Consider the following 12,580-nt stretch of genomic DNA (forward strand, 5'->3'; position numbering starts at 1 on the left):
CCCGCACATTTGTTCCCTTACAAGATGACATTGCTGAAGGCCTGGGAACTGAGGATGCTTCTCTGCCCCTTCATTGTTCCTCCCTCTTCTTAGGTCAATCTGTGTCATAGATGTAAAGAGGCCCCTGAACTTACCACTGTCCCAGATGTCTCCCTGTCCCGCCTTCCTGCCGCCCGCCCCACTGGCCAGTCCCCACGCCCACACACCCACACACTCGGGACTGCCTCATCTGGCATTGATTATCCTGTCTCTGCTGCTGCTGCTGCTGCTGCTGAGGCTAAACTCAGCTGCTACCTCCGGCAGGCCTCGGACCCCAACACCCTCCCTCTCACATCATGCTGCCGGCGGCCACTCCAGCCTCCCTCCTGGGGCCTTTCCTCACAGCCTGGGTGCTGCCTTTCTTGCTGCCTTTTGCACAGGGCCAGACCCCCAACTACACAAGGTAGGTCTCGACGTCTTCCACACAGCTAGAGTGAGCTTCAAAACCCTGACTCCTGGGGGGCCAGGGGAGAGGCATACCTATAGGTCTTCAGGGTTCTGCTAATCCGCCCCCCATATTTCTCATCTTCCCCTTTTCTGGCTCCCAAGTCCTCCCACTCTGTTGCAAGACCACCGGCTCCTTCAGGTTCCCACTGCTCCTATTCCTTCACCCTTTGTCTTCTGCCCTCCTAAGCCTCCCCCTCCACCCAGACCCATGCCTCCTACCCCCCATGGAGCTTGAAGGGAGAGCCAAGACCCTGAACTTGCCTGGTAGCTGACATCTGGGATCCAGGAAGGAATGAGAGGGAGAGAAGGGGGCAGCAAGTGGAGCCCTGGGAATTGGAACAAGATCAGGGCAAAGGTGGGAGACCAGTGAGCAATTGCAGGGCCGTCACTGCTCCCCTCATCTCTCCGCCCCCTCCCCCCGCACCGCCTCGTGGCTTGTCCACATCTGGAAGTAGTTAGGCGGCTCCTGTCCCTGTCTGCCAGGCAGGGCGAAGGAGGAGAATGAGGAAGGGGGGGCTGAGGAGGATTCCGAGAATTCCTGTCCCTGGATGGGGGTGGGGGGTGGGCCCCTGGAGGTTACAGGGATGCTCCAGTTCCTGGTCCCACTTTTTTCCTTATCCCAGCCCTGCCAGTTGATTCTTCGATGCTTCCCTGGGGTCACTATGGCCTTCCTTCTTCATCACCTAGCCTCCCAAATGCACTATCCCATCTGTGGCTCCCTGCCATTCTGCCCTTTTGAATGACCCCTTTTTTTTTCTCCAGACCTGTGTTCTTGTGTGGAGGGAATGTGACCGGGGACTCTGGTTACGTGGCAAGTGAGGGTTTCCCAAACCTCTACCCCCCCAATAAGGAATGCTTGTGGACAATAAAGGTGAGAAAGCCCCTCTGGTCAGTGTCCTTTATCAGTAATCCAGGCAAAGGCCTGACCACTACGGGGTGCCCCCTCCTCCACCAGGCACCACCACCTCAACCAAGCCCTCTCCCCTTTGGTTCTCACAATAAGTGTTCTGAGCCTTAATTCTTAACCCATAACTCAAATCCTGATTTTCTCTTTTTTCTTTTGAGATACTGGGGCTTGAACTCAGGCCCTACACCTTGAGCCACTCCACCAGCCCTTTTTTGTAAAGGGTTTTTTCGAGATAAGGTCTCAAGAACTATTTGCCCAGGCTGGCTTTGAACCTTGATCCTCCTGATCTCTGCCTCCTGAGTAGCTAGGATTGCAGGTGTGAGCCACCAGTGCCCTGCCTCAAATCCTGATTCTCCAATTTCAACTTCCTTCCTGTCCTCTCTCATCTACCCAGAGCCCACAAGCCTGCAACAGAGCCCAGGACCTCTAGGTTTACACCTGCATAGGGTCCCTTGCAGTTCAGCCTGCTTCTGTAGGAAATGCTTGAGGAAGGGGAGATGCCTTCTGTCAGAGTTGTGTGTAACCTGACTTTATGGGCTCCCCCACCCCGATTGCCTCAGGTCCCCGAGGGCCAGTCTGTATCCCTCTCCTTCCGAGTCTTTGACCTGGAGCTGCAGTCCTTTTGCCGGTATGATGTTCTTGAGGTCTTTGCTGGATCTAGAATCTCAAGGGAGCAGCGGCTGGGGCGCTTCTGCGGGACTTTCCGGCCTGCGCCCATAGTCGCCCCAGGCAATGAAGTGACTTTGAGAATGATAACAGATGAGGGGACAGCAGGACGAGGCTTCCTGATTTGGTACAGCGGGCGGGTCCCCTCAGGTAATGATGAGCCTCCCTCGCCTCCACCTTTCCCTCTCCTGGCCCCACCTTGGCACAGGCCCCACCCTTCCCTTGCCTGAATGAACCCCAGAGGATCCTCCCAAGAGCTTAGGGCCACCATTACTGCCCTTTCTCCTCACTAACCGCCCCTTCAGTCCCTCCTCCCCATCTTCTCTCCCCCTCCCGCTCCTACCCACCCCTCTTCCAGGCCCCCGCCCAGGCGCAAGGCGGAAATGGGTCATGGACCCACGGGTGGAATGGGCGGCCTGGGGTTACTGGGACGGTGAGTAACTGCCCGCCCCCCTCCGCAATCGGGCTCCCTCTGATGGGTGCAAGGGGGACACCCCAGAGCTGGGGGACTAGGTTCCCCCACCTGGAACCCCCTACATCCAGCCCTGGGCTACCGATTGCGGTCCCATCACCTCCTCCCGGCAGCATGAGTGTCCCTGGAGATGTTTCAGGAAGGGACCTCCCCAAAAGGGCCAAGAGAGGACTCCTTGGCAAGCCTGGAAAGGGAACTCTACTGCCGGGCCGGGTAGATGGGATCTTCCAGGGGAAGAGGCGCGGTGTGGCCGCGGGTAGGGGAGGGCCAAGAAGGGAGCCCTCCAGCCAGTTCCTCTTTCCCCTCTACTGCACCCCAGTCTGCCCTGAACCCCACTCTTCCCTTCCCCTTCTCTGCTAACCTCTCTCTCTCCTGTCCTTGTCCCCCTCATCCTGAGACCCTGAGACATCCGAGCTGCCTTGCCTGGCTCCCAGCCTAGAGCTGTCCTCCAGCTGACAAGGATCTCCACTGCCCCCCACCCCGCCTCTCTCTCTCTTCCCTCCTCAGAGCACCAGGTTTGCGGGGGGCGGCTGGAGAAGGCGCAGGGAATCCTAACTACACCCAACTGGCCTGAGTCTGATTACCCCCCAGGCATCAGCTGTTCCTGGCACATCATTGCACCCCCGGATCAGGTAATTGTCCCCCTGCCAGGGCTGCCTGCAGGGGACACAGGTGGCGTCCTCCAGCATGCTGCTAGCAGAGATGCATTTGAACCTCTGTCCCAAGCCCCAACTTTGCACCCAGACTCTGTTTGCACGCAAACAAAAACTATGACCAGTCTTAGGAGAGCAAGGTACACACACGGTGCAGATATAAACTGCGTGTGGCACTATGGGGTGAGGTCAGGATAAAATTGACTAGAGCGACCAGATAACCCTGCAGGGTCCCTTGCGTGTGTGTGTGTGTGTGTGTGTGTGTGTGAGAGAGAGAGATCCTCCCAGCCGTGGTGTGTGTGAATGCATCAAGGAGGGGGCAAGGAGAGGAGGTGCTGCCAGTGGTCGGGAGGCAGATGGCAGCGACAGGTGTAGGGCACTGGTCCTCGGGTCCACCACGCAGCCAACGCCTCAGCCGCCGCCAGGTGATCGCCCTGACCTTTGGGAAGTTCGACTTGGAGTCTGACACCCACTGTCGCTATGACTCGGTCAGCGTGTTCAATGGAGCTGTGAGCGACGATTCCAAGAGACTGGGAAAGTTCTGCGGTGACCAGGCCCCGCGGTGAGGGGGTGGGTTCTGGGTGGGGGTGGCTGGACGGGACTCTGATTCTCTGGACAGAATACAAGGGCCGGCATGGGGGTGGGGCTGAACTCAGCTGGGGCGGGGAGCTCAGATGAAGGGGCGGGGTCTGATGGTGGGTGGAGCAAGTGGGGGTGGAGCAAGTGGGGGTGGAGCAGGCACGTGCAAGGCTTGGTGCCTGGTCTGGGATCTGTGGATCCCAGAATCTCGTGTGGGTGCTGGAGGCTCAAGTCTGTAATCCTAGTTACTCGGAAGGCAGCGATCAGGAGGATTGCAGTTTGAAGGGCAGGCTGGGCAAGTAGTTTGTGAGAACCTCCTCCCCCATCTCCAAAATAAGCAGAGAAAAACAAACTGGAGACGTGGCTCAAGCGGTAGAGAGCCTGCTTTGTCAGTGGAAAGCCCTGAGCTCACACACCAGTCCCGCCAAAAAAAATAAAAAGAATCGTGTGGGAATTCTCCAATGTCAGGAAATTTAGTGCAGGCAATCAGAGGGCAGAAGTCAAAAGATCACCAAGCGGGAGAGGGAGCAGGGTGCACATCCTACCTTGTCACCTCCCCCGACCTTCTGCCACCCGCAGCCCCATCACCTCTGAAGGAAATGAACTCCTGGTCCAGTTCGTCTCTGATCTTACTGTCACTGCTGATGGCTTCTCTGCTTCCTACAAAACCCTTCCACGCAGTACTGTTGAAAAAGAGGAAGCCCCAAGCCTGAGGGAGGACACCCACAAAGTCAGGCTGCTCGCCATGCCCAAGCTCCAACCTAACCAGAAGCCAGAGGTCTCCCCTGAGGCCAAGGCAACTCCAGTGGGCACTGGTGAGTCTGGTGAGGGAGAAGAAGGGGGCATAAACTGCAAGGGGAACTGTTTCAAAAAGTTCATTAGTTTATTCACTCATTCATTTATTCAATCAACACTCACTGGCGCCTCCTTTCTGCTTTTGGCTAGTACTGGGTGCTTGGAACCAAAGTTGAATGAGGCTCTGAAGGTGTTCTAACCAATAAGCCTGTAGGGGCTAAGGGTGTAGCTCAGTGTAGAGTGTTTTTTTTTTTTTTTTTTTTTTCCAGTCCTAGAGTTTGAACTCAGGGCCTACATCTTGAACCACTCCACCAGCCCTTTTTTTGTGATGGGTCTTTTCCAGATAAGGTCTTGAGAACTATTTGCCCAGGCTGACTTTGAACCTTGATCCTCTGATCTCTGCTCCTGAGTAGCTAGGATTATAGGCATGAACCACCAGCACCCAGCTAGTTTAGAGCTCTTCCCTAGCATGCACAAGGCTCTTGGTCTCCTCCCCAGCACTACAAAAAAAAGGGAGTGGAGAAGGTGGTCTTTCCTACCTGCTGGGTAGGTCACCCTCCATGAACAGTCCCCCTTCCCTTCTTAGTTGCACCCAGTGTCCCCTGCCCAAAGCAGTGCCGGCGGTCAGGCACCATGCAGAGCAACTTCTGTGCCAGTGATGTAGGTAAGAAGCCCCAAGCCCTTGCCCTGCCCTTTCCAGTTCTTTTAACCCCACCCTATCCCCATTCCAGTCCTGCCCTGGCCTCCTGTCTTCTCATCTCTTGCCCTTCCATCCTCTCACAGTGGTTACTGGGACAGTTAAGTCCATGGTTCGGGGCCCAGGCGAGGGTCTCACCATCACTGTCAGTCTCATTGGTGCTTATAAAACTGAAGGACTGGACCTGCCTTCTCCACCCACTGACACCTCCCTGAAGTTTTACTTGCCTTGTAGGCAGTGTCCCATCATGAAAAAAGGTAACAGGGACAGGAAATTGGGAAAGGCATCGAGCCACACTAAAATGACCCAGGGGTAGAATCTGAGTGAGAGGATGCCTTGACCAGGTCTCAGTGATGTCAACCCTCCCTCTCTCCCTTCCCCAGGAAACAGTTATCTGCTGATGGGTAAAATGGAAGAGAACTTGGGTCCTGTCCTTTCTCAAGAAAGCTTCGTGGTTCTCTACCGGTCCAACCAGGACCCGATCCTCAACAACCTAAGCAAGAGAAAGTGTTCCTCCTCACCTGGGCAGGCTGCCTGAGACCAGGGCAGCTTCAGTCCTGGGTCCTTGGACCTCCCCCCCTCTCTTATCCAATTAAATGTTTCTTAACTGAGGAAAGGGTCATAAGTCCATTTCTATGGTTTAGGGGCCCATCTTGGGGATTTCATGCATTCATTCAACAAACTTTTACTTTTCAGGATAATCTTTTGAGGATGAATGGTGGATCTTGTCATTCTTTTGCTCAAAACTCTTTCCATGGTTCTGAATAAAACTCCAAGTCCTATGGTGGGTTCTTATTTATTTGTTTTGGTGGTATTCAGGGTGTCATGATTGCTAGGTAGGCACTCTTACTACTTGAGTCATGCTCCCAGCCCTTTTTGCTTTAGTTATATTTCAGGTAGTCTCTCTCTCTCTCTCTCTCTCTCTTTCTTTCTCTCCCTCTCCTTGCACAAGCTAGCCTGGACCACAATCCTCCTGCTTACCCCTCCCACCTAGCTGTGATGACAGGCACACACCACCATGCCCAGCTTTTTTGTTGAGATGGGGTCTTCCTAATTTTTTGCTCCCACTGGCCTTGAAATGTTATCCTACCTATCTCTGGAGTAGCTGGAATTACAGGTGTGGGCCATAGAGCCTGGCTTTATGGCAGCTTCTAACGCTTCCAGTACACTGCATTCTCTCTCAGTTCATTTCTTCATTATCTCCCTTGTGCCTCAGCCACTCTCCCTCCCTCCCTTTACTCCTTCCCCCTTCCTCCCTCCCTCTCATTCTTTCTGGGATTCTCTTGCCTTACCCTTCCAAATGTTTGGATTGCAGGCATTCATTTGTCCATTCCAAATGGCAGGGAATGGTTTTTTAAGTGCTGAAGATGTAACAGAAAAACAAAAACAAAGTCCCTGTTCTTATGGAGAGAGCATTCTCCTGAAGGAGGTAGAAACAAAATATTACGTTAAGTGGCACTGTAAGTGCTATAAAGAAAACAAAAGCATGTTAAGAGGACAAAGGTTGGGTGGGTTTGGTGCCTCACACCTGTAATCCCAGCTCCTTGGGGAGGTGGAGATGGGGAGGATCATGATTTGAGGCTGGTCAGGACAAAAGTTAGCGAGACCACCATCTCAACTAACAAACCATGCATGGTGGTGTACTTACATAATCCCAGCTATGGGGTTAGGGAGGTTTGACCATAAGTAGGAGGATCATGGTCCCTGACTGGCTTGGGCAAAAAGCGTTAGCCCCTGTCTGAAAAATAACTAAAGCAAAAAGGGCTAGGGGCATGGATCAAGTGGTAGAGTGCCTACCTAGCAAGCACGAGTTCAAATCTGAATGTGGCCAAAAAAGATGGGAGTGATAGGGTGGAGGATTCTACATGATACTGTGCTCAGGGAAAGGTTCCCGTAAGATCAACTTAGCTTTTGCTTCCCTGCTAAGCTAATGTATGTGAGTGACCTAAGGTGAGATTCTTCACCTTGTGGAGCTGTTTCCTCATTTGTAAAACGAAAAGTTGAATGAATATTCGATGGTTTGATGTGTCTTAATTCCCCGTGCAAATGTGAGTGCTTTCCCAGGCCCGTGCAGAAAGGAAAGAAACAGGAGATAAGGCCTAGGAAGAGAGCTAGATATTTGGATGACGTTGAAGTGGAGAGGAAGAAACAAAGCCGGGCTCGCGGTCGAGCTCCGCCTCTCTAAGTCACTTTCAACTGGAGTTGAAGCTTCAACTGGGCATAAAATTCTTACGTCACTGGGATCTAGCCAATCACGGGTGCTAGGAGGGAGGTGTGGTTGAGCTTCAAGTACACCAATCACCATAAATTTAGGCGGAAACGAGGCCTCCTTGACCAATGAGAGAAGCCGTACGGCGGAAGTGCGGAAAGGAACTCTTGGGAAGATGGCATTCTTAGCCCGGCCACAAGCTGATTGGCAGATGTTCTGACCATAAGGTGGTCGTCATAGTACGAGAAGCCGTTCGGAGACGGAAGCCAGACGAGGCACGAGCCGAGATCAGGGAGGGATCGGAGATACAGGCACAAGTGTGCCAGACAGCAGGGAGGGCGAAGTGCAATTCCAGAGGTGGCAGTGGGAGGAGTCTGGCCGAAGAGACTGGGCGGGATCTTCGGAACGCCCGGAAGGGGAGGGGACTGGGGCGGAGCTTACGGAGATGGCGACCCAGGCTTGAAGTGAAGGCCGGGATTGGGAGCCAGGAGGGCAGGGTTTAGAGAGGTGGGCGTGACCATCGAGGTGAGGCTTGGGGGCGGTATCTGCAGGGACCTGGAAGCGGAGCTGGAAAGGCCAAGGGTTTGGGGGACCTGGGCTTGGGTCGCGGGTGTTACATTTAGTGGTTTTCGGAAGCGGCGGCGGCATCAATCCAGGCCCTGCCCCGCGATCTCATCTTGTCCCCTTTTGCCCCTCGCGCCCCCAGCCCTAGACTCCAGACCCTGTTCCCTGAACTCTGCCCTCGGATGTCCGACCGCCCAGAGCCTGCATGCGCCGTGGGGCGCCCCAGGACCAGGAGCTGGTGGGTCCGGGGGTCCCTGGGCGTGGGTCCCGGGGTGCCCCTCCTCCCTCAAGACCCGTTGTCCCGGTGCTCGTCTTTCCCCCGGATCTAGTATTCAGGGCTGACCAAAGGAGCGGACCCCGGCAGCTGCTGACCCTCTATAACCCCACAGGAACTGCGCTTCGTTTCCGAGGTGAAGGGATGGGCGCCTTGTGCTGGGGATCTGGGGGCTAGCAACAGGACATCGGGGGGCTGTATGGGCTGCAGGAGTCGGGGGAGTAGGCCAGGATGCCCAGCCTTGAGACTGGAAGAGTTATATCCAGTCCTGGGGTAGAAGGCGGAAGGGATTGTAGTGTCCGACCCTAAGTAAGGCTTGGCTGGGGTCTCTTTGTGTGTCTTCCTCCCACAGTCCTGTGCACAGCACCTGCCAAATATACGGTGTTTGACGCAGAAGGATATGTGAAACCGCAGTCCTGCGTTGACATGTGAGTGAATTGGGAGGGTGGGGAGTGGTGATGGAAGCCACGGTTGGGACCCACTGCCCTCCTTAGGCTGTTTCCCCACCCTCTGTCGGCATCCCTAAGGGAAAGGCTTAGGGTGGGGGCACCTGGATTTCCTTGATTACTGCCTCTCACTCGTTTCTTCCCAACGGGCCTCTCTTTTATCTTGGAACCAGTGTAATTCGCCACGTGGCCCCCATTCCCAGTCATTTTGATGTCCAGGACCGTTTCCGAATTGAGCTGTCTGAGGAGGGGGCTGACGGCCGAGTGGTGGGTCGAAGGGACATCACCTCGGTTCTGAGGGCCCCAGCATACCCCCTAGAGCTTCAGGGACAGCCTGAGCCAACACTCCACCCAGAGCCTCCTTCCTGGACAGCACCACCCCCGGCCAGACACTTCCAAGAGAGTGAGTTGAGCCATGGAGAGAGTTGTGTTTCGTGGGAGGGAGGAACTAGATTTCCCTAAAGTTGAGCTAAGTCAGATTTAAAGAAGTCTTTTGCCTTTGTTGGAGACATTTCTAGTTGAAGTTTTATTTTACATCAGGGAAGAGGGGAAACTGCAATTTCCTTGGTGTCTGGCTTCTCTTTAGAGAAACGGTCTTTCTTAACTCTAACTGTAGTACTTCTTATCAGGTGCCAGCTAACTTCAGTTCAATAAGAAACCTATACTGCTGGGCGCTGGTGGCTCTCGCCTGTAATCCTAGCTACTCAGGAGGCAGAGATCAGGAGGATCTTGGTTTGAAGCCAGCCCCAGCAGGTAGTTCTCGAGACCCTATCTTGAAAAACCCTTTACAAAACTAGGGCTGGTGGAGTGGCTTAAGGTGAAGGCCCTGAGTTCAAGCTCCAGTATCACAAAAAAAAAAAAAAAGGAAAAAAGAAACTTATACTGAACAATTAACTTGAACTGAGTTGTATGCTGGGTGTGGGATGTAGAGATTCCTGCCTGTCAGGTGGGTGTACAGAAGACTGTAACAAAACCAGATGGAAGAGAGAATCTGAGGAGAGAGGGTTTCTTGTGGCTGTGGAGACAGAGGCTCTAGGGAGGAGGGGTACATGCCATGTGTCCACAGAAGGCAATGAACAGTAGATACAGACCAGCACCAGTGGCTTGTGACTGTCATCCTAGCTGCCCAAGAGGCAGAGATCAGGAGGATCAAGATTTGAAGCCAGCCCAGCCAAAAAGCAAGACCCTATCTCAAAAATACCCAACCGAAAGGCTGATGGAGTGGCTTAAGTGGTAGAGTGCCTGCTTAGCAAATGCAAGGCCCTGAGTTCAAACTCCAGTACCACCAAAAAAAAAAAGAAAGAAAAAAGCTAGGTATGTACATCTTCTGTGCTCAGTGTTCTCCATGGAGGATCCTGGGCTAGCCCAGAGTAGGGACAAGCACTTCTGATGAGCCTTGTTTCTTAGACCCCCGCCAGCAACTGGCCACCAGCTCTTTCCTCCTCTTCTTGCTGACGGGCATAGTCTCTGTGGCCTTCCTGCTGCTACCACTTCATGATGAACTTGACAGCCAGCTGCCTCAAGTCCTGCATGTTTCCCTGGGACAAAAGCTGGTGGCAGCCTATGTCTTAGGTGAGCACAGGAGTGGACCCAGGCCCACTTGCAGAGAAAGGGCAACAGGGGGCTGGGGAACGCTGCTTGTAAGGACTCACTCTTTCTTTCTCCACATGCAGGCCTCCTCACCATGGTGTTCCTCCGGACCTGAGCTCCCTACTCAACCCCATCCCCCCTCTCCTACCCGGCGTCCTGAGGTAGCCACTGTGATGCTCATACCTTGCCTCAACTCTCGTCTCCTTCCTGCCCACCCCCATACCCCTCACCCCAAGAAAATCACCCAGGGATTTGTACTCATTTTCCAAGTTGAATAAAATAAAGTTTTTCAATCAAAATGAGAAATGTAGGGTCTTTGTCGTAGCTTCTCACTTTTCTCTCTCTCTCTCTTTTTTTTTTTTTTTGGTGGCACTAGTGTTTGAACTCAGGGCCTCATGCTTGCTAGGCAGGCACTCTTACCACTTGAGCCACACCACCAGTCCTTTTTTGTAATGGTTATTTTATTTATTTACTGTGGTACTGGGGTTTGAACTCAGGACCTACACCTTGAGCCACTTCACCAGCCCTTTTATGTGATGTTTGTGAAGTATTTGTCTGGGCTGGCTTTGAACTGCGATCCTCCTGATCTCTGGCTCCTGAGTAACTTGGATTGTAGGCGTGAGCCACTGGCGCCCAGCAGATTCTTAAAATACCCTTTAGGGTTATTTAGGGTGTGGCTCAGTGGAAGATCACTTGCCTAGCATGCTTGAGGCCCTAAGCTCCACCTCTAGCACAAGGGGGTTGTGAGAGATTCCTTTTGGCCCTACAATAGGATCCTGCCCCTAAGCCATGCACCCAACCTAAAAAGAAACCAGAATGCCACCTAATCTTGCCTGCTGTGGACCCCAGGTCTCAGCATCTTGAGGTAATAGGGCCGTCTGCCATGGTTGCCCATATTCTTGGAATTCCCAGAATCCTTTTCTGCCTTCGTGACCCTTTATCTATTTTAATGTCTCTTCTTTAAGACTCCAGTTCCAGGCTGGTGGTGTGGCTCCAGTGGTAGAGCATCTGCTTACAAGCATGAGGTCTTGAATTGAAACCCCAGTCCCACCAAAAAATACAAAAAGACTCCAATTCACATGGATCACAACATCAAGGCCCCTGCCAGTTACTTGGGAGGCTAGCATGTCTGTAATCCCAGCTACTTGGGAGGCTGAGATTGGGAAGATCGAAGTTCAAGGTCAGCCCAGACAAATAGTTCACAAGACACCATCTCCAAAATAACCAGAGCAAAATGGATTGAAGGTGTGACTCAAGAGGTAGAGCATCTGCTTTGCAAGCACCAAGCTCTTGAGTTCAAACCCCATCCTACCAATGAGGGGGAAAAAAAAGGCTTCTGCAGACACAGCTGTGAAGGGAAATACAGAGGCTGGAGGGCTTGGGGCAGTCTTTTTTGCTGTTGTTGTTTTGTTTTATTTTCTAGTACTGGTGATTGAACCCAGGACCTCAGGATTGCTAGGCAAGTACTCTTTAACTCTTGAGTCATGCCCCCAATCCTTTTGTTTTTGATACAGGGTCTCATTAACTTTGCCCATGCTATTCTCCAACTCTCAATCCTCCTGCCTCTGCCTCCAAGTAGTTGGGATTACAGGCATGCACCAACATGCCTGGCACAGACTGTCTTGTAAGGAAAGTTTTTAGAAAACAATACTGAGCCCACAGCAGAGTGCAAGTGTGTTCCTTTCTTATAGCTGCTTAACGAATCATGACAAATTTAGTGGCTTAAAGCAACACAAACTGAGGCTACTTGGGAGAGCTTGGATTTAGCATCTGCAAGACCCTGATCTCAGTCCCCAGCACCAGGAAGAAAATACATAAATTAATTCTCTCACACTTCTGAGGGTCAGAACTCCAAAATGAGTCTTCTGGGGCTAAAACCCCAGGGCTTGTTTGCAGGGCTGCATTTCTGTGGGAGACACCAGGAGGCAGTCTGTTTCCCTGTTATTTTTGAAGCAGGGTCTCACTATGTAGCCCAGGTTGGCCTCTACTCAAAAGTCTCCTGCCTCTGCCTCCCAAGTGCTGGAATTACACGTGTGGGCCACATGCCTGGCTCTGTTCCTGCTTTGTGCACAGACTGCATTTTCACTCTGCACCAGGCTGTGTGAATTATGTAGCCACCTCTGATCCCAAAAGCAGCCCCCCCACCTACCCCATGAGGTCTTGGGAAAACAGGGCTTCGTGATTTGCTAAGGCAGTTTCCTTAGTACAAACAGCTCAGGTCTCCCCATGGAGACAGCACTCC

The 12,580-nt window shown here is 52.9% G+C and overlaps 2 protein-coding genes across 6 annotated transcripts; both read left to right on the top strand.

Moving 5' to 3' along the window:
- Positions 1–195: 195 nt before the first annotated feature.
- On the top strand, positions 196–6,037 carry Pcolce (procollagen C-endopeptidase enhancer). The gene is made up of 9 exons (XM_020166440.2): positions 196–442; positions 1,249–1,357; positions 1,954–2,209; positions 3,039–3,163; positions 3,610–3,746; positions 4,343–4,578; positions 5,145–5,222; positions 5,342–5,512; positions 5,639–6,037. The coding sequence occupies exons 1-9, from the start codon at positions 336–338 to the stop codon at positions 5,791–5,793; spliced, it is 1,374 nt and encodes a 457-aa protein (XP_020022029.1). The 5' UTR covers positions 196–335; the 3' UTR covers positions 5,794–6,037.
- Positions 6,038–7,589: 1,552 nt separating this feature from the next.
- Mospd3 (motile sperm domain containing 3) lies at positions 7,590–10,618 on the top strand. 5 transcript variants are annotated; one of them, XM_020186981.2, is made up of 6 exons: positions 7,590–7,739; positions 8,171–8,438; positions 8,655–8,730; positions 8,922–9,151; positions 10,156–10,320; positions 10,422–10,618. In XM_020186981.2, exons 2-6 carry the CDS (start codon positions 8,234–8,236, stop codon positions 10,451–10,453), a joined length of 708 nt encoding a protein of 235 aa, XP_020042570.1. In that variant the 5' UTR covers positions 7,590–7,739; positions 8,171–8,233; the 3' UTR covers positions 10,454–10,618. The 5 variants fall into 5 exon arrangements, with proteins under 5 accessions (XP_020042570.1, XP_073931729.1, XP_020042572.1 ...); XM_074075628.1 differs by lacking the exon at positions 7,590–7,739 and adding an exon at positions 7,801–7,821; XM_020186983.2 differs by lacking the exon at positions 7,590–7,739 and adding an exon at positions 7,830–7,971.
- Positions 10,619–12,580: the final 1,962 nt, after the last annotated feature.

This window comes from Castor canadensis, chromosome 6, assembly GCF_047511655.1.
Source record: "Castor canadensis chromosome 6, mCasCan1.hap1v2, whole genome shotgun sequence".
In the NCBI taxonomy this organism is placed as follows: Eukaryota; Metazoa; Chordata; class Mammalia; order Rodentia; family Castoridae; genus Castor; species Castor canadensis.

What these genes read in the sequence shown, in the direction of transcription:
- Pcolce (XM_020166440.2), top strand. Translation starts at nt 336, where the DNA reads ATGCTGCCGGCGGCCACTCCAGCCTCCCTCCTGGGGCCTTTCCTCACA. An exon ending in AATGCTTGTGGACAATAAAG is followed by an intron (nt 1,358 to 1,953) that starts GTGAGAAAGCCC and finishes CGATTGCCTCAG; the next exon opens with GTCCCCGAGGGCCAGTCTGT. An exon ending in GTGTCCCATCATGAAAAAAG is followed by an intron (nt 5,513 to 5,638) that starts GTAACAGGGACA and finishes TCCCTTCCCCAG; the next exon opens with GAAACAGTTATCTGCTGATG.
- Mospd3 (XM_020186981.2), top strand. Translation starts at nt 8,234, where the DNA reads ATGCGCCGTGGGGCGCCCCAGGACCAGGAGCTGGTGGGTCCGGGGGTC. An exon ending in CCGCAGTCCTGCGTTGACAT is followed by an intron (nt 8,731 to 8,921) that starts GTGAGTGAATTG and finishes TCTTGGAACCAG; the next exon opens with TGTAATTCGCCACGTGGCCC. An exon ending in GGCCAGACACTTCCAAGAGA is followed by an intron (nt 9,152 to 10,155) that starts GTGAGTTGAGCC and finishes CTTGTTTCTTAG; the next exon opens with ACCCCCGCCAGCAACTGGCC.